This window comes from Vigna unguiculata, chromosome 1 (genome assembly GCF_004118075.2).
Source record: "Vigna unguiculata cultivar IT97K-499-35 chromosome 1, ASM411807v1, whole genome shotgun sequence".
NCBI classification, from domain to species: domain Eukaryota; kingdom Viridiplantae; phylum Streptophyta; class Magnoliopsida; order Fabales; family Fabaceae; genus Vigna; species Vigna unguiculata.
Window position 1 is genome coordinate 29,719,731 of NC_040279.1, and position 22,982 is coordinate 29,742,712.

A 22,982-nucleotide genomic window follows, 5' to 3' on the forward strand; every position below is an offset into this window, starting at 1 on the left:
TTTCTCGTTTGTTTGAAAGTCCTTTTGGGACTTATTCCAGCACAAAAACTAGCAAAGATGAACAACATAAACATGCATAAAGCAAAATCATTTTACTGAATAAAATTGATATATTAAGCAAGAGAAAATAACAAGAGGATGCTACTCACATTTTGTTGGATGGCTTAATTCATCTATGCAACGATAAGTGTGGAAGGTTTGCAGATGCCTTGAAGCACTCGTATATATTTTATTTTTCTCAAACTTCAGAGTGTTTGACAACACTATCAATACTACATTTTTCCTCGACTCATCTAATGATATGTTAGGGAATGATATTCTAGAGTCCTGATACTTAAATCCAATGGTATCAAACTTTTGTTTCATCTCGGGTAACGGGTATAATCTCGTACTCGTAACCGTATCCGTTTTCTTACTATTTTAATATTAATTTTAATTAATTTTTATAAAATAATAAAAAATTATGGTAAAAGAAACATAATATTATCAAATATTCAATATTATGGGAATGATTGTTTTTTTTCATATCTAATACTTTGAAATAAATTATAATTGTTTATATTTTAGATTAGAATACCAAATAAAATTTCATGAGAACCAAAACATTTATTAAATTTGTAAACATTAATGAAAATTAGTTGATAAAATTTAAAAATATTTTAAAAAATATATAAAGGAAAAAATTATATTTAAATTAAAGTATATTTTAAATGTTTGTTTATTTCAATTTTTTAAATTATAATGAATCTTTTTTTATGCACTAATCAAAACTATAATACATCACTTAATCAAAATAACGCAAAGAACAAATAATAAACATAATAATATAATTTTAACATAGATCTTGTATCTTTTGAACTCTAATATATGTTGGATGGTGATAAAAAAATATTCATGACAATTACATTAAATTTTTATATTATAATAAATAAAAATTATTTATACATTTATAGTGAACAAATTAAAGTATGATTGTAATGAGTTAGAAAATAAAAAATAATTAGATAAAATATATCGAAATAATATTTTACATAATGAAAATAAACAAAAAATAAAAATATTAAAAAATTAACAAATTTACGTCTTATAAACATTTTGCTATTGAAAGAAATCACACAAATGAAAACAAATGTATAATTAAGGGCATGATAAGATGAAAAATATCTTAGAGGCCTAAGAAAACTTTTCAAATACCAACATATATACTCAATAGTTGAGAAATAACAAAAATTATTTTAGTGAAACAAAAAAGTTCTTCAAATGAAACAAAAATTAATAATAATAAGTAAAAAATATTTTTTTATATTACCTAGTAAATGAAAAGTTTATGCTATTAAACACTTAAATTGAGAGTATTAAATATTCTCATGTGAAAGAAAAATATACAGTAAATAAAAATATTAAAAAATAATAGAAATATTTAAATGTTAGAAATAATTTTTTTTAATTGACATACATCATTTTAACATAATTACATAAATGTTATGATAAGATAAAAAAAATATATTGGAGATGCGAATGAGTTTCATAACAAACCAAATAATTAAAAGAAATAAAAATAGAAAGTATATATATATATATATATATATATATATATATATATAGGGTTATTTATTTAACTGTGAATATTTTAATAATTTAAACGAGGATGGAGATATGGCGGGGATGGGTATTATGTCGGGGATGTGGGATATGTACATCCCCATACCCAATCGAAAAAATCAGGGATTCTCCATACCCATGCTCATACCGAGTCAATGCGGGGATTCTCCATCAAAACGGAAACGAATTCAAGCAATACCCACGGGAACGAGTTTATTTGCCATCTCTAGGTCGAAGACTATTTGATGAATACATATTTTTTATTTCTATTTTTTTCATAATTTGTATATTAACTTTATCTCGAATGTAAATAAAATTTATTTATGTTTTGTAGAAAAGGTAAGAGATATGTATTCAATTTCATGATGAATCAAAGGCTAACTCTTACAATTTTAAGTCTTAAAATTAAACATTTTTAAAAAGTGAATTTTGAGTCTAATCTAATTTTGTAAAATAAATCTTACGAAGTTTACATTTATTTATTTACTTTTTGATAAACATAAGCAAAAGAAATAAAAGTGGAAGGAAACAAATGCCTAAAAATATTATTAGACTCATTCTTATAATATTTGAAAACTAATCAGGGTTTTATGTCGTCTTTGGGCCATGAAGCCAAGTAAAACAGTAATACTATGTTATGTATTTATTTAAGAAAATTATATGACTGATAGTTAAGATATCTTTTTTCTTAAAATTATGATATTTTTCAAATTTTAGATTCCACGTCATTTTGTTATTATCTATTTTAAAATGTTTATTTAATGGAGAAATAAGAAAAATGAAACATATCATTTTGAAAGCATGTATTTTCCTGCTCTTTCACTCATGAAATAGTAGTTTTATTTATCTAACTCAAGGATTAATGAACATAGTATTCTTTGAGATTTGGGTTGTAACTGTTCTCAAAGAAAATTGAAATACATCATATACCCAAAATGATATAATTTATTTCTTTCTAGATCAAACATTGCAACCTAAATTTAATCTGCTTTTTTTTCCATCACCTTTAATATACTATATAAAAAAAATACCATAGCACTAAATAATTAGTAACTGAAATAGTATTAGAGGAATGGTGAAGGAAATAAAGTACAATATTTTTAACATGTAAATTTCTTTTATATCATGTCATATTAAAGCTACACTGATATTATACTTTTTTAATCCATTTTTTTATCATGTCAAGTTTATCATATAGATAATAATATTTTAATTCATTTTTTTACTTACTTTTAATCTATCATTTTTATCATTTTTAAATCATCTATTTTGAATTTTTTAGCGATATGATGTGATGATCTAAAAATGATTAAAACAGTATGTTAAAAAAAGTTAATTAAAATATAATTATCCATATCAAATAAAATAGAAATTTGACAGTTAGGTAACACAATATAGTTTGTAGAATAAAAATTAACCTACTACTTTAGACAAGAACAAATGGCCTCAGTGGCGGATTTTAATGGGGGCAGGAAGGGGTTCCGGCCCCCCCAATTTTTTTTAATTTATAATATATCTATATATATGTATATATATATATATATATATATATATATATATATATATATATATATATATATATATATATATATATATATATATATATATGTGTGTGTGTGTGTGTGCGTGTATATATATATGTATATATATATATATTTAAAATTTATTAAATTGTAGATATTTTATTTTTAAAATTGATGAAAATTAAATTGTGTATTTTTTCATTTATTTTATAAAGCACAACATTTAGAGTTAATAGATAATAAAACATAAAATTAATTATAATAAAGAATAAAAATATTTAGGCTCAATTTCTTTTTGGTCCCTCTTTTTGTTAAAAATTGATCCTACAATAATGTTAATTACACCAACAAAGCAAACCATTCATATTAAGAGTTTCAATTTTAATAAAAAAGTCATTGAGCTATTTTAAAAAATTTAACGGAATTAATCGTAAATGATCAAATTGTATCAATTTTTCAATAATTGGGACCAAATTAAAACTAAAAAAATTGAAGGACAAATTTAACATTTTTAAACTAAAACATGAATCAAAAGAGTAATTAAACCAAATATTTTTTAAGATAAATTTTATTTTCTTTCTCATTATCTTTTTAGTTCTTCACAAATTGTAATAATTTCTCACTCTAATATTGTAATCATTTCTTACTCTTATATATTTTCTTTCTGTTCTTGAAAAAAAAAAGTTAGAAACAAACTCATTATTTTTGCTCTTATTTCTCATTTATCGCATTCCTTTCTTGTCTCTTGTCTGAATAATAAAAAACATTATTTTTTTATCTCATGAGCTTTTTTGTATATTCATTTTTTTATGAATATAGAAGAAAAATAAATAATGTATTATGTGTTTTTTTCATAACCGATTTTTAATTATGACTTGATTATAATATATTTTTATTTTAATAATTATGTGTCTCAATTATAAAAAAAAATACTATGATAAATTATTTTTTAATGTTATTCACAAAAGAGAAGTATATTGATAAAGAATAAAAGAATAAATTCATTTGTTAAAAGTGATAAAAAAGAAATTATTGATGAAAAGAAGATAAACTCTATTTCTTCACATATTTTGAACCATTAGACTAATTTTCAATTCACTTAGAGAATTCCTTTTTTAAAGCATTATATTAATGATCGAATCTAGTCATCTCAAAATTATATTATTTTGGCCTCTCCAATATTTTTTGTCAAGATCCGCCACTAAATAGCCTGGTCTATCGGCGGCAATACTAGAACTAGAACAATAATCATTCATGAGAATAGTCCTCACTTGTAATGATAGATCTAAGGACAATTACAAACAAACACGACTAATGACTAAGTAAAACTGGAATATGTGAGACAAAGTAACAAACAACCTATTTAAACAAGTTGCATTTCCATAAAGTAATTAATAAAAGCATAAGATGTTATCACAACTTCAAAAAATAAATAGTATAGGTTCTTACAACTTAAGGACTACCCATTCCGAATAAAGAGTAAACTCCACCAACTAAAAAAAGGTACAGTTTTTACTCTTATAAGAGGAGGATTACCCCTCTTCTATTTATATTACCTTGTCAAAAAATATCTCATACTTATTCTCATAACAAAAATTCATCTCTATACTTAAATCCAATGGTATCAAACTTTTGTTCCATCTCCACTGGGTAACGGGTATAATCTCGTACTCGTAACCGTATCTGTTTTCTTACTACTTTAATATTAATTTTAATTAATTTTTATAAAATAATAAAAAAATATGGTAAAAGAAACATAATATTATCAAATATTCAATATTATGAGAATGATTGTTTTTTCGATATCAAATACTTTGAAATAAATTATAATTGTTTACATTTTAGATAAGAATACCAAATAAAATTTCATGAGAACCAAAACATTTATTAAATTTGTAAACATTAATGAAAATTAGTTGATAAAATTTAAAAATATTTTAAAAAATATATAAAAAAAAAAATATATTCAAATTAAAGTATATTTTAAATATTTGTTTACTTCAATTTTTTAAATTATAATGAATCTTTTTTTATGCACTAATCAAAATTATAATACATCACTTGATCAAAATAACGCAAAGAACAAATAATAAACATAATAATACAATTTTAACATAGATCTTGTATCTTTTGAATTCTAATATATGTTAGATGATGATAAAAAAATATTCATGACAATTACATTAAATTTTTATATTATAATAATTAAAATTATTTATAGGTTAAAATACTCCCTTCGTCCATGTTTTTGTTGAAAAATCTCAAATAGGTCCTAAGATTTTTTTTAGTCTCAATTAGGTCCATATTTTTGAAAATGTGTAACAATTAGGCCCATTCCGTTAGTATAGAGTTAACAGCGTTAAAGATGTGCCACGTGTCAACTCCACATTTTTTTTAATTTTTTATTTTTTTTTTAATTTTTTTTTAATTTTTTTTTAAATTTTTTTTAAATTTTTAAATTTTTTTTTTTTGAAAATTATACATGCCACGTGTCACATCAATATTGTGCCACGTGTCAAGTCAGTAAGGTGACACGTGTCAAGTTATTGTTTGAATCTCAATTTGGTCCATATATTTGTTATTTTAATTATATTTCAGTCCATTTTTTTTTTAATTTTCAATTTCATCATTTCCAAATTGAGATCAAATTTAACTTTTATATAAATTTTATAATGATATTTTTATTAAACATTTTAATAATATTAAGTTTATTTTATATTTTGTTTTAAAATTGTAAAATATTTATTTTAACTTGTTACAAAATTGTTTTAAATAATTTATATACAAATGTTAGAGTTGGTTTAAAATTAACAATTTTATAAATTTAAATATAAAATTTTAAAACAATTTTGTAAAAATTTAAAATAAATATATTTAAAAAATTTTAAAAAAATGGATTGAAATGTAATAAAAATAACAAATATATGGACCAAATTGAGATTCAGACAATAATTTGACACATGTCACCTTATTGACTTGACACGTGGCACAATACTGACGTGACACGTGGCATGAATAATTTTCAAAAAAAAATTAAAAAAATTTAAAAAAAATTTAAAAAAAAATTTAAAAAATTTAAAAAAAATTCAAAAAAATTCAAAAAAATGTGGAGCTGACACGTGGCACATATTTAACACTGTTAACTCTATACTAACGGAATGGGCCTAATTGTTACACATTTTCAAAAATATGGACCTAATTGAGACTAAAAAAAATCTTAGGACCTATTTGAGATTTTCCAACAAAAACATGGACCAAATGAGTATTTTAACCTTATTTATACTATAAAACAAATTAAAGTAACTTGCTCAGGAAATTCCTCATAAAGAGCCAATCATCTAAGTAGCATTTAATGAACAAAGCAACTCACTCCACTGATAGTTCAATAACAGTCCGTTCTATGATTTTACAATCATGAATCAATCACCTCATGGATTGAATAACCCCTATAGTTAGTATACATAGTAATAGCATGCCAATTCATCTTCATTTCTGGGTAAAGAAAATCCAGTTTCCAACCCCCTCTGACAAATAGAAGACATGGGAATCCTGCTAAACGTTCAGATCGGTCAAATCACTGCTAACTGCGAATACTATATTTGATATATACACTAATAAGCTAATAGCCACTGGTACGACTTCTGTACGCTTTCAAAGCTCCATCTTCAATTGATTTGAGTGCAGAGATGCTGTAACAGTTTCAATTTCAGGTTAAATACACACAATTTTATGGTAAAAAAACTTCAAAAGAACTATGTACTTTTTGTATTGCTTATTTGAATTAACTCCATAAACCATGTACACCTTATAATAAAGAATTCTTAACTGATTTCACGAACTTCTTAGCATTATTGTTTTGGACGAGAATGACATGGAATTTTGGAATCATACTCAATCTCATCAAATTCAATAACAGCCTGTTTCCAACCCTCAAGAAGACTTGTCAGCATTTTTACTGATCTCTACTAATTTATGTAATGATAGAAGGGTCTTCTCATTTATTACCAATACAAAGTCTAAGTTTATTACTCTGTTGACACTTGATCATTTCATGCTAATCAATCAGCATAGTTCAGCCCGTTGAACTCGGTAATACAATTACCGAAATCAAACTTATGTGTTAATGCTTTGAGTAAACCTAATGAATTCAAATTACATAAACTTTAATCATGCACCCAACTTCACTTTTGGGTAATAAATAAATACAATTTCATATCAACAAAGATGCCAAACAAATATACTTTAACGGGCAATAGATCACACCACCTCCGCGTGCACTTTATCTTTGGATATACACACTCAACAAGTATGCAAACAAATTCTTAATATAATTAATTATAAGGTAAACCATGTATACCTTATAATTGAAAATTTCAACCAATCCACTACGTACAAATTTCATGGCATCATTATCTCAACCATATAATTTGGAATATAAACTTTATAAATAGTATCATTTGGTGATTTAACAAACTGTAATAGAAATCATTACATAAAACAATAACAGAAATCGCTTTTCAAATAAAACCATAAAATAGCATGACCGAAGCTACCTTTCATGTAATGCATTCATACTTACAAATAATAGGTGCAGGGATAAATCCTTTCAAACATTAATTTCATATAATAGGTTCAAGTTATCTATCACAACATATCATCATGCCTTTAAACAATAGAGGCTAAACCATTCCTATCTATCTATGAAATCATGGACAATGGCAGCATGAACCATGATGCACAGAATCATAACAATTCTTTAAGCATCGCTTTTGAGAATAAACAATAGAGGCTAAAATTCTGATCTACCTGAGTTCGCCGACGAGTCATAACTCAAAAGTGAGTTTTCCGGAGTCATGAAATTGTGGTTGACTTCTTCCCTCTCCCATAGCGATTGGTGGAATGCATCAAATTGCCACTGTTGTTGGTAATGCTGTCGGTTGCCATTGACTGGGATTTCTGGCCACATGAGAGGTGTCATCATGCTAGGTATGTTACTATCCATTAGAGATGCCCCCTGTAAGTTACAAAGGATATTTTAATTTTTATCAGTTCTCAGCATTATACTGCACCAAACCACACATGCCCAACTCCACCTTTAGCTGAAGACATTCAAATAGTCATTTTCATTTCTATGAACCGAGCTAGCAACCCCTGACCCTGATTTGAGGATTAAGATGCAAAGGCCTTAACAAAAAAAATGTCAAAGGATTTATAATTAATGACTAGGATGGATTGAGGCAATCAAGTTTAATCATTTGTCTGACATGCACATTGCAGCTAAGTGCAATGTTCATACTGTTTCCTAGATGCTCTGGCATGACGTCCAACAGATTAAATAACTGTAACTGTCTACAAGCATCTCTTTCAGAGTCCCACTGAGTATCATGTCAGTTTTCATACAACTATTAATTAAGCAAAGACAATTGAATAGGATGATAACAACATTTCGAATTTTTGTCAAGCACGTTTCACCTACAGGGTGCATAAAGCTTATGGCGTCAATGGCTACCATGAAGGTAAAATAAAGTGTTTCAGAATGAGAGGTCATGCATTATCCATCAAATATAGCCTTTTACTTAAACTAAATAAGTTAGGTCTTCAGATTACTCCCGCATAAAAAAAATAATTTTTTTTTTACTAAAGATAAAATTGAGTAGGTTGGATTAACTTATAACTCACATCAGTAGGCAATAAGCTGTCAAGGCTGAAATCAATTCTTGGGTTAACTGCTGCCAGTTTCATTGATAAAATCTGCAACCAGAGCATAAATCAGTGAAAACAAAATCATATTCATGAAAGTTAAACTACACAAAATATTATTCGAAGTACAAGAATATAATAACTTTTGAGCATGCTCAATGAACAAATCTTGTAGTGTCATGCCTCAAGTCCACAATATGAGGGAATAATAGTAGGTAGACGACCCATTAGGAAATTTTAAATAGATTACAAGCCATATAGTCCAAAACAATAGGAGCATCACTGTTAATGCTTAATTCTTGCTTACATTACAGTTACAGGAACCCAATGCTTTATTAGTTTAAAAAATCTCTAAACACAGTTCGTAATTGATTGGGAACCAAATAGATAATAATTAACAGGCACAGCAATTTGAGAGCCTGACCTCCACTTGACGCTGTAGAGATTGCACATGATTGATGATTTCATCTAGAACCATTGCCGTTCCTGATATCTGCACAGAAAATCAACTAATGTCAGATATATTTCACCCACATTAGCTATTTTGAGAACATTAACACAATCCACATGCATCACAAAATTTTAGTGACTCTGCAATTGTGTAGATCAAAGTAAGCAAAAGAAACGTCTAGAAAGTACAAAAAAAGCACACCCATTATAGAACAACAGCGGCGCATAAAACAGAAGTCCCCTCCTTGAAAATTAATTCCCAAACTTAAGATAATCCTTTTCGATTCATACTGATACATATTGCTTTATTACATTACTCATGGTCTGAAAAGACTAAAGGAAGCTTGGAAAAGTTCTCTGTTAAAGATAATTGGCATTGTGTGACCTGTATATCAGATTTTGAGATTAAGGCTTCCACATAAAACATAAAACAAGGACTCACTTATATGGATAAAAATAGCCGTAAGCATGTATGCAAGTGTGATGAAAAATGGTACTTGGTATTGGGTCAGAATGTGAAAATGTATTTTCAGTTATAATTTGTACCCTATTATTCTTACCCCACATTCCAAAATATTACAGACTAGAATGATTCATATAGTACTTCAATACCATCTAGATACATGATAAGCTTTTTGCCTCATTTTGTTGACTACTCAAATTAAAACCAACCCGTAAATTTTAGACTAAAATATAACAAAAATGGAGATAAAATACAAGTGCAATTTTGAATTGATGAGGGAAGAGAACTTGGCCAGTGATCCAAACTAATTAAAACTAAGACTAAATGAAGCTTACTCACCAAGCAAAGAAAACATAAAGAAAGAAAACTGTTGATTAAAGCTTCAATAACCATGATCCTCGGGCCCAACTATTCTCTCCTCAGATCGGGAATGCGCGTATGCTATCTTCTATAGCCTCGTACGACGGTTCTGAACCGGTTTCAAAACTACGCACGGGGATTTTATACGAACAAGTTGGCCCAACTAGCCCTTTTATGAATAGATGGGAATAACCCTTAAAATATTTCACTATGAATGAAATATTACCACGTTTATTTGTACAACATAAAAACGGAGAAAAGAGATTATTTTCATTAGTTCTTCTAATACCACAATTTTTCTAATGCCATCAATTTTTCTAATGCCATGAAAAATAAAATTGTTTATTTGAATTTTGAAATATATTACATATTTTAGTTTGATAAATCTTTTCTTCTTTATTGTTGCATACTTTTCACCTGTCAATATCACGAAGACAGCAATTCACACATAAATATGTAAATATGATTTCAATAACTGTATATTAGACGTGTATGATTTTGATATAAGAACTGTGCTTAAGAGCGACATTAATATGATCGTACAAATGACCCCATGCAGTTAGGTGAATGGTCTGCTTGTTTGCAGCTGGACTCCAAAAGTACGCATTCTTTTCTCGCCCATTTTCTTCATTCCACAAATGATGGATTCCAAACTCCTAAAGATACCATACCATCACCGTCAAGAAATGGACTACATATTAAATACTTTACTTGTCCAAGGGACCCAGGAGAGCTATGCATACTAGTTAGAAGTTCAAGTAGAACTACCCCTGCCCCCTCTTCCCTGTCTCTTCCGCCCCCACAAGGCCACTATTCTGTCTCTTAAATAAGACAGATGGCTTAAGAAAGGAGCGATAGGGGGGACTACCACAAATGTCGTGTATAACCCATGACTTGTTTGTGTACACATATATCATCCTATCTATAAATAACAACGACCTTGTCACTAACAAAATTACCGCTGCATTATATGTACATGTCAATCGTTTAGAAGAACTGATTTTCTTTTCTGCCTTTTTGCTAAGTTCTTTTTTTAAAACTTTTAATTCAAACTTAACTCACCTATTGAATTAAAGTGTTGCCAAGCTCTTCTGCCTGCCCATCTATGCTGGGTGGAGCTTCGATGACAGGCGGGATTCTTAAGATCACAGTTGTACTTTGGTAAAATTTATTCTGAATTGGGCTAATTTTGTTCAACATCTGTCATTCCGTAAGGTGCAATAAATAACAAGTCACTTTGAAGATATTTAGTCAGCCCTTGACGATTCTCAGCTGCAATTAGTATTGCCTGATTTCAATATTTCATACTTTGTGGTAGAGAATCATGCACATCTTGGCATTGACTTAATGAAACACAGCCTCCAAAGTACACCGGAATATTCTCAGCCTTCACCGAATTGTTTGGCATAACTTAAGAATATTTCACTATTTACAGACGTAGTTCTGAAACTATTTTCGAGTTTCAGATAATATGATTCTAAGTTTTTTGAAATTATATTTTAAGAGATTGAAATAAATCTAAAAAGTAAAAAGATTAAAAGTTTGCGTTTAGTTAGACAGAGTTCTTACAAGAAACAAACTATCTTACCAAAAAAAGAAAGAGTTCAACTAGTATTAACCTCATAACTTACGCAAGTACATTGGATTTAACATAATCCAGCCCAGTGTAACTTGTTGAACTAACAAAATTCAACCTTGTTCAATTAGATCAAGTTTGAAAACTTGGGTTGGATTATTTAGCCTAGTTAGTCCAACCCACGTGCAACCGTACGAACGCCTGTTGTAATTGTCAATACTTTTATTTTTCAAAAACCTACTTGCGAATATGATTAAATGTCAACTAACATACAATGAAGAAAAAATAAGACAAGTAAATGTTGATGGTTAATAAGAGCTCACAATGTTACACTAAAATGTTAGGAAAGTTATTTTCCCTATGAAATTAGTGTTATAGAGATATAGTTGTTAATATTAGCAAAATTGTTTTATTATTTTTAAGATTAGAGGTCTTATATAAGACAGTTCTTAATTTTGAGACTATCAGCATATTCTAATAAAATATTTTTACAAGACCTAAAAACTACATCTTAAACTTTAAAACATTGTTAAGAGATCTACATCGAAAATGCACTGATTAAGAAATTAACTACAGTTGTTACCTTGAGCCTGATGCTCTATTTCCTATTTAAAAACTCTACTAGTTATCACCCCAACATGAATTCTACCATTTTTATCCCTTCCTTTATTCTTTCATTTTCCTTTAGTCAACTGGTAGTGGCCCATGCTGAAGTAAATCAATGCATTCATTTATTTATTTTTCTTCCTTTTTCCTTTTTCCTTTATGGCTCACTTTGACATAGACTGAGATCCATATCCAATTGTTGGATGCTGACTCACCACTCCCCGAAAGCTCCTATAGGTTTAATTTACTTCAGTCATTCTATGATCAAATTAACGTATTTATTAGACTGCTTTTTCATAAATTCCTAACAAAGGTTAAAAATATTTTTTTAAAATTATTATTTTTAAGTATATACAAACACACTCTAATAATTGCCAGTGTTGGGACCTTCACTACACCACGTGACAGCACTTTGTGAAAAACACAAAGTGGTGTTTTGTAAGAAGCCATCATCTGGGAATCAAGTCTTTTCTTATGTACTGCTTGCTAAATGGTTAAGACCCTCTGTTTTTGTTTTTCTTTCCATGAGCATATCATGTTTTTTTAACACCTCTAAACTCAAAAAGGTAGTGCATTAATTGTATAAAAAAAAAAGGTTATGCCTTTAACTGAGAGACAATACATGTCCCGTCATCCAATCAAGCGTGATCTTGTAAAGACGGCCCAACTTCACGTGGCTTATACATGATTACACATGAAGTTGTGCATTAAGAGTTGTCCACTTAGACTGTTCAGTGAAACAGAGAAAATATACAAAAGAAAAAAAAAGTACGAGGAAAATAAAGATAAATCCACAAAAAAAAAACTAACTTAAAAAAATTAAAAATTATTAATTGAATTGTTAAAAATTAAAAAGAAAGTGAATAATTTTACTTATTTAAATTATTGGAAGCATAACTAAAAATAAATAAATTATTTAAGTAACAATTTTTTAATATTAATAAAAATTAATTTAGTAAATTATTCAGTTTATTAGCATAAAATTGGGTTAAAACGAGGAGAGCCTTTTATTTAACAACATCTTAAGACTTTTTTTTATCTACAAATTATCAATGGATAATTTTGTTCTGGTTCAAGTGAAGGTACGCAGGGTAAAGCTTTATTTGGTTGGATGTATGTATCCATGTGTATCATAGGATCATAAGAACTTATCTTATCAGCTTTAACATTTTTTCTGTCAAGACTCAAACATGGGCTAGAATGATCAATCTGACTTACAAGGAGGTTCCTTCTAATTCTTTTAAAACAGGCCCATATTTATAAAAAAAATTCTAATCAGTTATTTTGAAAGTGACCAATTTAAAATGTTTCTTCCACTCTAAAATAATAGAATAAAAGAACATAATATGATAAAATAAAACTATAACAAAATAAAAATAGAATAATTTATAATAACCACCGAAAACTAAGGGCATCGCGCATGTGTGTTATTTTTTTAATTTTAAAAATAAATATAAATATTTTTTAAAATTTTATTATAAATGCTTTATTTATTTATTTTGTAAATAGTTTTTTATTAAAAATACTTATTTTAGTTTTAAAATAATTAATTTAAAAATTAAATTAAATGAATAAAATAATTAAATCTAATAAAATAGTTACGTGAAAAATGATATATATAATATGAGATAAATTGATATTGATAAAGTTTTTATTTTATTTATATAGTTAAATTTTAAAAAATTACAAATAAATTATATAAATGAATATTTCCTTTAAAAATCATTTGAATGATAAAAAACTATTTTTATGTTTTAATTATTATGATAATTTAAATTTACGTCTAACTATTGTAGACTCAAGAAGAGAGAAGAATTATTATATTGAACCTAATCCCACTTTCCGAGATAGAGAACACAATGATAAGATAATACTATCTTATTGCATCAGTGTTATAGACAACACCTACCTTACCAGATAATTATAATGTCATATTTCGTCCATGGTAAAAGCCAAAAAGTTCAAAGTATGGAATTACTAAACTAAGCTTTGAGAAAAATTATTAGCATTCACCAGAAAGAAACCCATAAAAGGCAAAAGCAAAAGAAAGGTTGAAATTACATAAATACCACTTTTGACAATCCATGCCAGCATGCACTTCTCTTGGTATAAAATCAATCACTTTGCAAGGAATTGAAAAGATGACAATGACAAAATACTTGTTAAAGCTCGTAATCTAGATATATAATTGCACTTTTGGGAGACAATTTAGAGGGAAAAGGATGGCATAATCCAAAAGAAAGATGAACAAAGCACGATTAATTAATTAATCCAAAAAACTAAAAGGGTTTAAGGTTTTAAGATTAAGACAAGAAAGAAAAAGAGACCAACCTTGTCGCAGCCTGGGACCAGCTCTTGTAAAAGCTTCATGCGAGCATTGATCTTCTCTCTCCTAGCCTACAACAGAAAGAAACTCAGTTATGTTATATCACAACAAAATAACTGAAAATTAAAACTCGGTAAAATTATAAAATACACTAAGGTGATCAAAATTAAACAAATTAATAAGTGATTAGTCAAGCCTTTACCCTTTCTGCCAAGCTATGGCTATCTGTGGCTTGACCTCGACGAACTCGAACGTGGACGTAGGGAAGCTTCTCACCATCACAGGAGGTCTCATCAGCCACACTCTTGTTCTTCTTCGACGATCCTTTAACCTGAATTCCACAAAATCATCATCTACTATTTCACGTTTTGACCATTCAATTATACTGTAAACAGGAACCCTAATTATCTAAATTGTTGCAATTAGGAAGGTTAGCATCAAAGTTACCGTTACTTTCTTCTCTCGCTCCTTTCTCTTCACGGTCGTCTTCTCGTTCTTGTTCTCAACCGCAGGATCCGAAACGCACCCTTGTGTGGAGCACGGGTTCGAATCAGTCTCTTGCGGCTCGTTTTTCACCCTATCCAAATTCGAACCAGACCCGGCAGGAAGCACACACACCTCCCCTGGCGACGTTGAGTTTTCACCGGCAAACACGGAGAACTTGGCGGCGCGTTCAATTAAGGCGGCGTTGGAAGGAAAGGTCAAATTGCCACTGAAAGAGTTGAGCAAATAGGGTTTGTGATTAGTACTGATGTGGCAATTAGGCGGCTTCCGAGCTCCATCAGAGTCCGGCGAGTGAAGGAGCTCCACCGCCTGCGTCGGTGGAAGCTCAAGCAGTGCAGTGAATGAGCTGGCGTTTTCCGGCGCCGGTGCCGGCGCCATGATTCCCTGAATTTCTTCGTTGAATTGAATTGACTCAAGTGTGGCGCCGTCGTGCACGGATCCGCGTAATCCTACCGGAGCTTGCTCCATTGAGCTCACAAAACGCAGAGTAGAAGATCCAATTGAACCGGATTCCCCTTGAATTGTGTTAATTATGCGAGTTCTGAACAGTATCAGTGATGAAGCGGACAGTGAAAATTGGAGAAAATGAGGAATGAAGAAGAATGTGCGTGAGTGAGATAGTAGTTGAAGAAGCAGTCCTTCAATGGCGGTCAGTCAATTTCTCTCTCTCTCTATCTCTTTCTCTCCGGTTCTGTGATTCTGTCTCTGAGATTGCTTCTCAGCCATTTGAAGTCTGCGAAAGCAACGTTGCTACGCTACGGTTACTCTACTACTGTTGAGTACGCGTACGGTTCTAGCCATACAGTTTCGTTGAGGTAAGGTTAAAGGGAACGTTGGGGACCACAACCCTCTTGAGGGGCCCATGCTCTGGGAATATTATTTATTTATTTCATATATATTATTTTCAGTTCAAGAGGCTTCCTTCTATCTCCACCGTCGATTCTGTTTCATTTTTTTTTCTACGCATAATTTGTTTCCTCCTTTTTACGATTACGGAGATTCGATGTGCCTGTGGGTGACAAGAATCCCGTTGAAGCTTTGTTATGACCCTTTGTTATTTCATAATAAGTTATCGATTAGAAAAGCGAGTGTCATTATAAAGCGATTTGGCTATATTTAGATCATTGAAAGCACTTCTAATTCATTATCTCCTTCTGGAAATTCTCATCTTGCCTAATCTGTTCATTCAATTATTTATTACTTCCTCCATAACGTGCTTCACATGACGACACACTCGGCGCTAATCAAAAGTTTTCTTTTGTTTTTTAATTCATGGATTTAATCATAAATTTCTTTTTATTTTAATCTTATGGAATAGAGCGTATTTTGTGGACATTCAAACAAACAAAAAATAATAGCGCAGACATGACCATTTTCATTTTTTTATTTTTAGTAAACAACGCACTTAACAAATATTAATTTTTTAATGTGTTTTACCATAACGTGTTCATTTTCTCGTATGCATGCAGTCCAAAAAAAATATACACACATTATTATTGTTAGAGCACCTTTGGTAGAAAGAAAATATGTCTTAAAGAACATAGTAGATAAAATGGAAAATAACTTGAAGCGTATGAAAAAAAAATACCACTTACTACATGAGAGATGTGAAAGCAGAATAAATAGGAATATTAAGATGAATGTGTGGTCATATAAGAAATGACAAAATACAAAATGATTGTATGCAGGGAAATGTATATGAAGCACCAATTGAGAATAAGATGACAAAAATCAACTAAGAAGATTTAACGTACATAATATTCTTGAAATTTAGGCCTCTAGTTATGATAAATGATAAGCATAAAAAGAAAAAAAAAAAAAAGGTTATCAGCTATATATGTTATAAAGGTTAAGGGTTAAGATTATGAATATGAGTTCTTCTATTATTCAACTAATTATTATACTGCGTGTGTAAGTGTATGACTATTCTTGGTATATTTAAAACCATAATAAATGACATTTATGAGTAATCTAAGAAACTAACCTAATTAGAGGAAAATAATTCTTAACACATGTAGTGATATAGAAGGAGAACATAATTAGTTAGGCTTTAGGTAAAAGGTTTTCTTATAAATATTACGTTACTATAATGTGATGTACACTCTTTAGTATTATATAATTTTTTAATAGTTATGTTCTTTTAATTTGTGGTGAATATTTGTATGTAGTCTCAGTAAATGCATTAAACTTTATGATATTATTAGAAATGTTGTCATCCAACTTTGAATTTATTCATCATCATGTATTACTAGGAAATTTTATGGTATTAATGGTTATTAACAAAATCATTAAAACTTAGTTTGGTTATTGAACACAGATCCTTGTGATTACTCGATGGATTTTATCATAGTTTTGTCACGCAATTTTAATTGAAAATTTCATTGCATATTATAGAGATAATGAGTGTTAGAAAAAATATTGTTTACATTCGTTATTTTTAATATTTTATATTATTGTAATATTTTGAATGATGTAAAAAGTAGGAGGCTTTGTAGTACATAATAATCTATATAAAAAATAGACATATAACATCGATAGATAAGAATATGATTTTTGATATAGTATGACTCAAACAAAAAGGAAAATTGTTTAGAATTAAAGATGTCTCTTTATATAAGTTGCACATCATAACATATACAAAAAGTGTTCATACTATATCAGATTTGACTATAACTAATGTGTATGAGTTTCGTTTGTTTTAGGTGTTTTACATCGACTTAACAACAAACAAAGTAGCAATTAGATTTTTTTTTTCCAGTAGATTTTATTTTAGGTGTTTTAACTTGTAATGATGAAACCAATAAATCAAACAAGGTACTATGTATTTATGGGTTAAATATGTTTTTGTCTCTTAACTCTAAGTTAATTTTGGAATTAGTCAATTTCGAAACTTTGGACCAATTTAGTCATTCATCTATCGAAATACGTAAATTTAATCATTTTAATCAAATTTTGTTAAATTTATTTGACATTTCAAGCGTATTTCATAATAGTATTTAACTTAACATTAAAGCAAAAATGTGTTAAACAATATAAATAACTCAAATTCAATCTTGAAGTGCATACGGAAAATCAAATAAATCTAACAAAATTTGATTAAAATGACTAAATTCACGTATTTCAAAATATGAATAACTATATTAGTCCAAAGTTTTAAAATGGACTAATTCCAAAATTTACCAAAAGTTAAGGGACCAAAAACATATTTAACCTTATATTTATTAGCTAAAACCAAGTTCAACATTTAGTCAATTAAATATAAATAAAATTCTAGTTATAATAGTTTATCAACACCAAAAAATTTAAAGGTTAAACTAAAATTAAATATCAATATAAAAAAAAACCATAGTACTTTAACACATTAATTTCACATATTTATTCCGATCGGTAAAAATGAAAAATAATATGTCAAAATGTAAAAATGTGTTAAAATATATTTTTTCAATAAAAAAACTAAAGACCACATACAATCCTAAAATCAAACAATACCAACTACTAACTTGTTATATCTAATAAATATTTCTTCTACTCATTATGAACTCTTCAATTTTCTTTTACCCAGTGACTTGTCATATAAAAAAATGTTAACATACCTATTTTATATATTAAATTTATATTAAAATAACATATTTGAATTCACAAAAATATTATGTTATTTATTCCCATGAATCCTAGATAACGAGTGATGTAATTAATTTAATTGAAACTTACTTATTTCTTTGTACTAATTTATGAAATTCAATTAACTTAAACGAACATTATCCTTTAAAACCACCTCTTCATCAAACAATAATTTTCATTGTTTGTGTCATTCCTTATGATAAAATTATATGAAGTCATATAAATAATGATGATACGAACAGTAGTCTTTAACTGCAATTGCGACATATATATCCAAATTATCTACAAAACTTTGTAATAAATAGATGATCGTTTAATTGTACTTTAAAGATTAGAAAAAATATAATTCAACATTTCATTTTTTTTTCTCTGCCTCTAAACAGCAAATAAATAAAAAAGGTAAATGATATTGGGTGGTCCTTGAGAATCCTAATGACCTATAAAGTTATAATAGCTTACTTCAACAAAGTAGGAAGAAAGTGTAACCCATGAAAATGTTAGGGAGTAAAAGAAAAATATAATGAAAGGAGAAAAAGTGTATATCAAATTTTTGAGAGATGCAAAAACAATAGTCAAAAATGATTTTTTTTCTAACATGTAAGGAATAAAAAGAAATACGTTGTTTATATATTGACACACCTCTAAGATAAGGCCTAAGAGCACTTATTAATAAACTACTTAAAATACGGTTTATTTTTGAACAAAAAATATCTTCTGAATAATACGATATTCACAAACATATTCAAACACTCACATAAGTTATTATAATTTAGATAAGTTAGAATAAGTTGTTGATAGCTTTTACAAAGAGGCCTTAGAATACAATTATTACATTTGTTTTCTAATTAGGATAAGGATAAAAATTAATTGTGGTTTGTAAAAACTTGCAAACGTAGTTTTGAAAGGATTCTGCCATTTCACGATAAAAGTTAAAACTATTTAAAATTAAACATATATTTCTGTAAAACTTTCTGATTCTTGTTCTATTTTGTATTTCTTTAATTTTATTTGTTTTTGTTTTCTTGTCCTTGGTCAGATATACATCATGTTATACTATTAGACTATATTTAAATTAGGACCACAAAAATAATCATTTATAAACTGAAATGATTGCATGTCTTTTGTACTTTTTACAGTCTAACACCCTAATATAAACTGTTATAACATAAAAAGTTTCACGAAATATAAAATAGAGATAACCATTGATTCTTAATGCATGACATAGATTCATTTAAACAAAAGATAGTAAACAAATTGAAAAATCTTGACCGAGAAGAAGTATATATAAAAGGAGAAGAGAATGTATAAAAGGAAAAGGAAAGTAACTATAGAGAAGAATGAGTGTGAAAAAGGAAAGTTAGATTAATGTTAATCTCATTAATCTCATCTTGTTTTTGGGATTGAACAATAATAAATACGTAAAAAGAATGAGTGATTGTATTAACAAATGGTACCTTATCATTCTCTAATCAAGGTTAATGCTGGTATACAGAAAGGATCATATTAATCGCGGTAAATGTTTTTGTGAATTTGAGAAATAAGAGTATTGTTTAATTGAGTCCAGATTTTCTGTTGATTTTTTTATGTTATTATTTATTGTGTTTTAAAAATACACTGATATTAATATTTTAAAAAAAATTTAATATATTTTAAAACATTAAAATAAATATTCATCGATGTATTCTAAAAACACAACAAATGATCAGTACAAAAAAATTGGTTAAATATGTTTTTAGTCTCTTAAATTTCAGTGAAATTTGAAATTAGTTTCTTTTTAAAATTTTAGACTAATTTAGTCATTCATCTTTAGAAATGTGTAGATTTAGTTCTTTTAACTAAATTTTGTTAAGTTTATTTGACATTTCAAACGCATTTCATGTTAGTATGTGAAATGTTTACACCTTTTTTTTTGACACATTTTCTCTTTAATATTAACTCACACATTTTCATAAATCGTGTTTGAAACGTCACATAAACTTAACAAAATTTAATTAAAAAGACTAAATTCACATATTTGTAAAGATGGAAGACTAAATTGGTCTAAAATTTCAAAAATAAATTAATTACAAATTTTACTTAAACTTGAGGGATTAAAAAGATATTTAATCAAAAAAATAAGACTCAGTCGAGAATTCAAATTCTGTTTAATCGACAAGGGTTGGCAAGGAGAGTGTAGTCGTATTCAGTGTTTTAGTTTATTGGATCGGACACATTGGTATCCCTATGCTATTTGGCTAGATCACTGGAACAAGTTATTTTCATTTAACAAACTTGCAATGGAGGTTGGTTTATCCTGAGGGAGGACCCTAAACCTAACAGTGGCATTATCAAAGTGAGATAGATAGGTTCTCCTTTATAGGACACTTTAGCCAGCATGATTCATTTCAACAATTATTATAAAAGTGAAATTTGATTGTAAGAGAGACAACACTGGACCTGTTAATTCTGAGTCTTTCGGAAAGGACAATCGACAATGGACAATGTACCATTAATTCTCCCATTCTCAAGTAATGCTACTAAAGAGTCACACACACATGAAAGGAAACCAAACCAGAACTTATAATTAGCACTCAACGTTTGGTTGTTCAAATTGTACCATGTACTCCTTTAGCTCCCACATCCAATGGTGGCCACAAAACATATTTTCGTTTCATTTTGGTAATCATGTTTTATTCATAACTTAATGTATTAGGTATTCCATAAATGTCATGTGACACGTGATAACCAAAACTTCTCTACATTTTTTTTATTTTATTTTATTTTATCATCTATAATTTTACTAAGCTTGAAGCCTATATAGGATTAGTATTTACATAGGAATGGAGGTGATCTAAACTACATTAAAACTTACTTATAATTTGTTTGACTCGTTATCACCTAGAAGAAGAAAGATAACATAAAAAAGTATTTATAATATGTAAACAGAAATCTTGACATTGATATATTACTTAACAATATGTTAAAGTGTTGAGTGATGCGCAACAACATTATAGTATTTAAATATTATAATAAACAATATTTGTTGGATTCCTATAAAATTTGTGAAGTTTAGAAATAAAGATGATATGTACTTTTTAATTTTCATTGTTAAATTAAAATAACACAAATTTAAAATTTTAAAAACTAATTTGGTAATTATGAATGAAAAGAAAGGAAAATGGTCCCCTCGAATTATAAAGCAGGGTTGTTTAGACCATTAAATATGGGAAATAAAACCATATAAAAGAAGCTTTTATTATACAGTTGCAGCTGGCCATTAAGGTACATGGTCGCATATGAGCAAGGAAGTTAGGCCGAATTGAAGAGATGGGATGGTGATATATTTGTTTGCTAGATAAGATTGTCACACACACACACACACACACATATATATATATATATATATATATATATATATATATTATTTTTCTTGCATAATTAATACACTACTAGAAAAATACAATTTAACCACCGATATTTGTCATTGAAATAATTTAGTCGCAAATTGTGACTCAAATAGCCACTGATTCATAATAGTCGCAAATAATCACCGATTTAGCGACTGAATAAATGTACAATAACTTTTATTCATATAGCGACCGAAACAGCGACCGACTATTTTAAGTCTATGTTTTAGTCATTGATTTAGCGACCAAAATAAATCTTATTATGTAAAATATATTTAATATGGTAATTAGCCACCAAATATTTTTAGTCGCTAATTATTATTTAATATGTAATGTTTTAACCACTGATTTAATGACCGAAATAAATTTTATTTTATAAAATATATTTAATATGATATTTAGCCACCAAATAATTTTGGTCGCTAAACATTATGTATATGTAATGTTTTAGCCACCAATTTAACGATCAAAATAATTTTTTTATTAAATATATTTAATATGATATTTAGTCATCAAATATTTTCTTAGATCAAATATTTTCTTAGAATAAAATCGTGAACAAAGATGTTATTATTTTCTTACGAATGTCAATTGTATATTTTCGGAATTTCAGCATCATTGCACTTAATATTATATTAGTATCCGCTCTTTCAATTGCACAATTAATAAAATTATTTTGTTTCTTAGCATTATTTGGAGAGGGGGAATTAATAAAGGATGTGTTAAAAAAATATGTTAAACAACTTGTTTACCCTTTTTCTTTAGTGAATATTGTCTTTGACATTAGAAGTGTTGGTTGTGGGTGTCCAACCACTTCTTTAGCTTATATTTATAATTCATAATTTTATTAAGTGGTATGTGTTAT

The 22,982-nt window shown here is 28.0% G+C and overlaps 1 protein-coding gene across 1 annotated transcript; it reads right to left on the minus strand.

Moving 5' to 3' along the window:
* Positions 1-6,441: 6,441 nt before the first annotated feature.
* LOC114168708 (transcription factor bHLH48-like) lies at positions 6,442-16,178 on the minus strand. Its single transcript, XM_028053652.1, has 7 exons — positions 15,054-16,178; positions 14,809-14,937; positions 14,612-14,677; positions 9,250-9,318; positions 8,805-8,876; positions 7,932-8,139; positions 6,442-6,814 (listed from the first exon to the last, which is right to left on the minus strand). Exons 1-7 carry the CDS (start codon positions 15,576-15,578, stop codon positions 6,777-6,779), a joined length of 1,107 nt encoding a protein of 368 aa, XP_027909453.1. The 5' UTR covers positions 15,579-16,178; the 3' UTR covers positions 6,442-6,776.
* Between the last annotated feature and the right edge of the window lie 6,804 nt (positions 16,179-22,982).

Bases quoted from the DNA above. Each gene is read 5' to 3' on its own strand.
- LOC114168708 (XM_028053652.1), bottom strand. From the start codon at position 15,578: ATGGAGCAAGCTCCGGTAGGATTACGCGGATCCGTGCACGACGGCGCC. The intron at 14,938-15,053 runs GTAACTTTGATG...TGTGGAATTCAG, and splicing joins AGCGAGAGAAGAAAGTAACG to GTTAAAGGATCGTCGAAGAA. The intron at 9,319-14,611 runs GTTGGTCTCTTT...TTTTCTGTGCAG, and splicing joins TGGTCCCAGGCTGCGACAAG to ATATCAGGAACGGCAATGGT.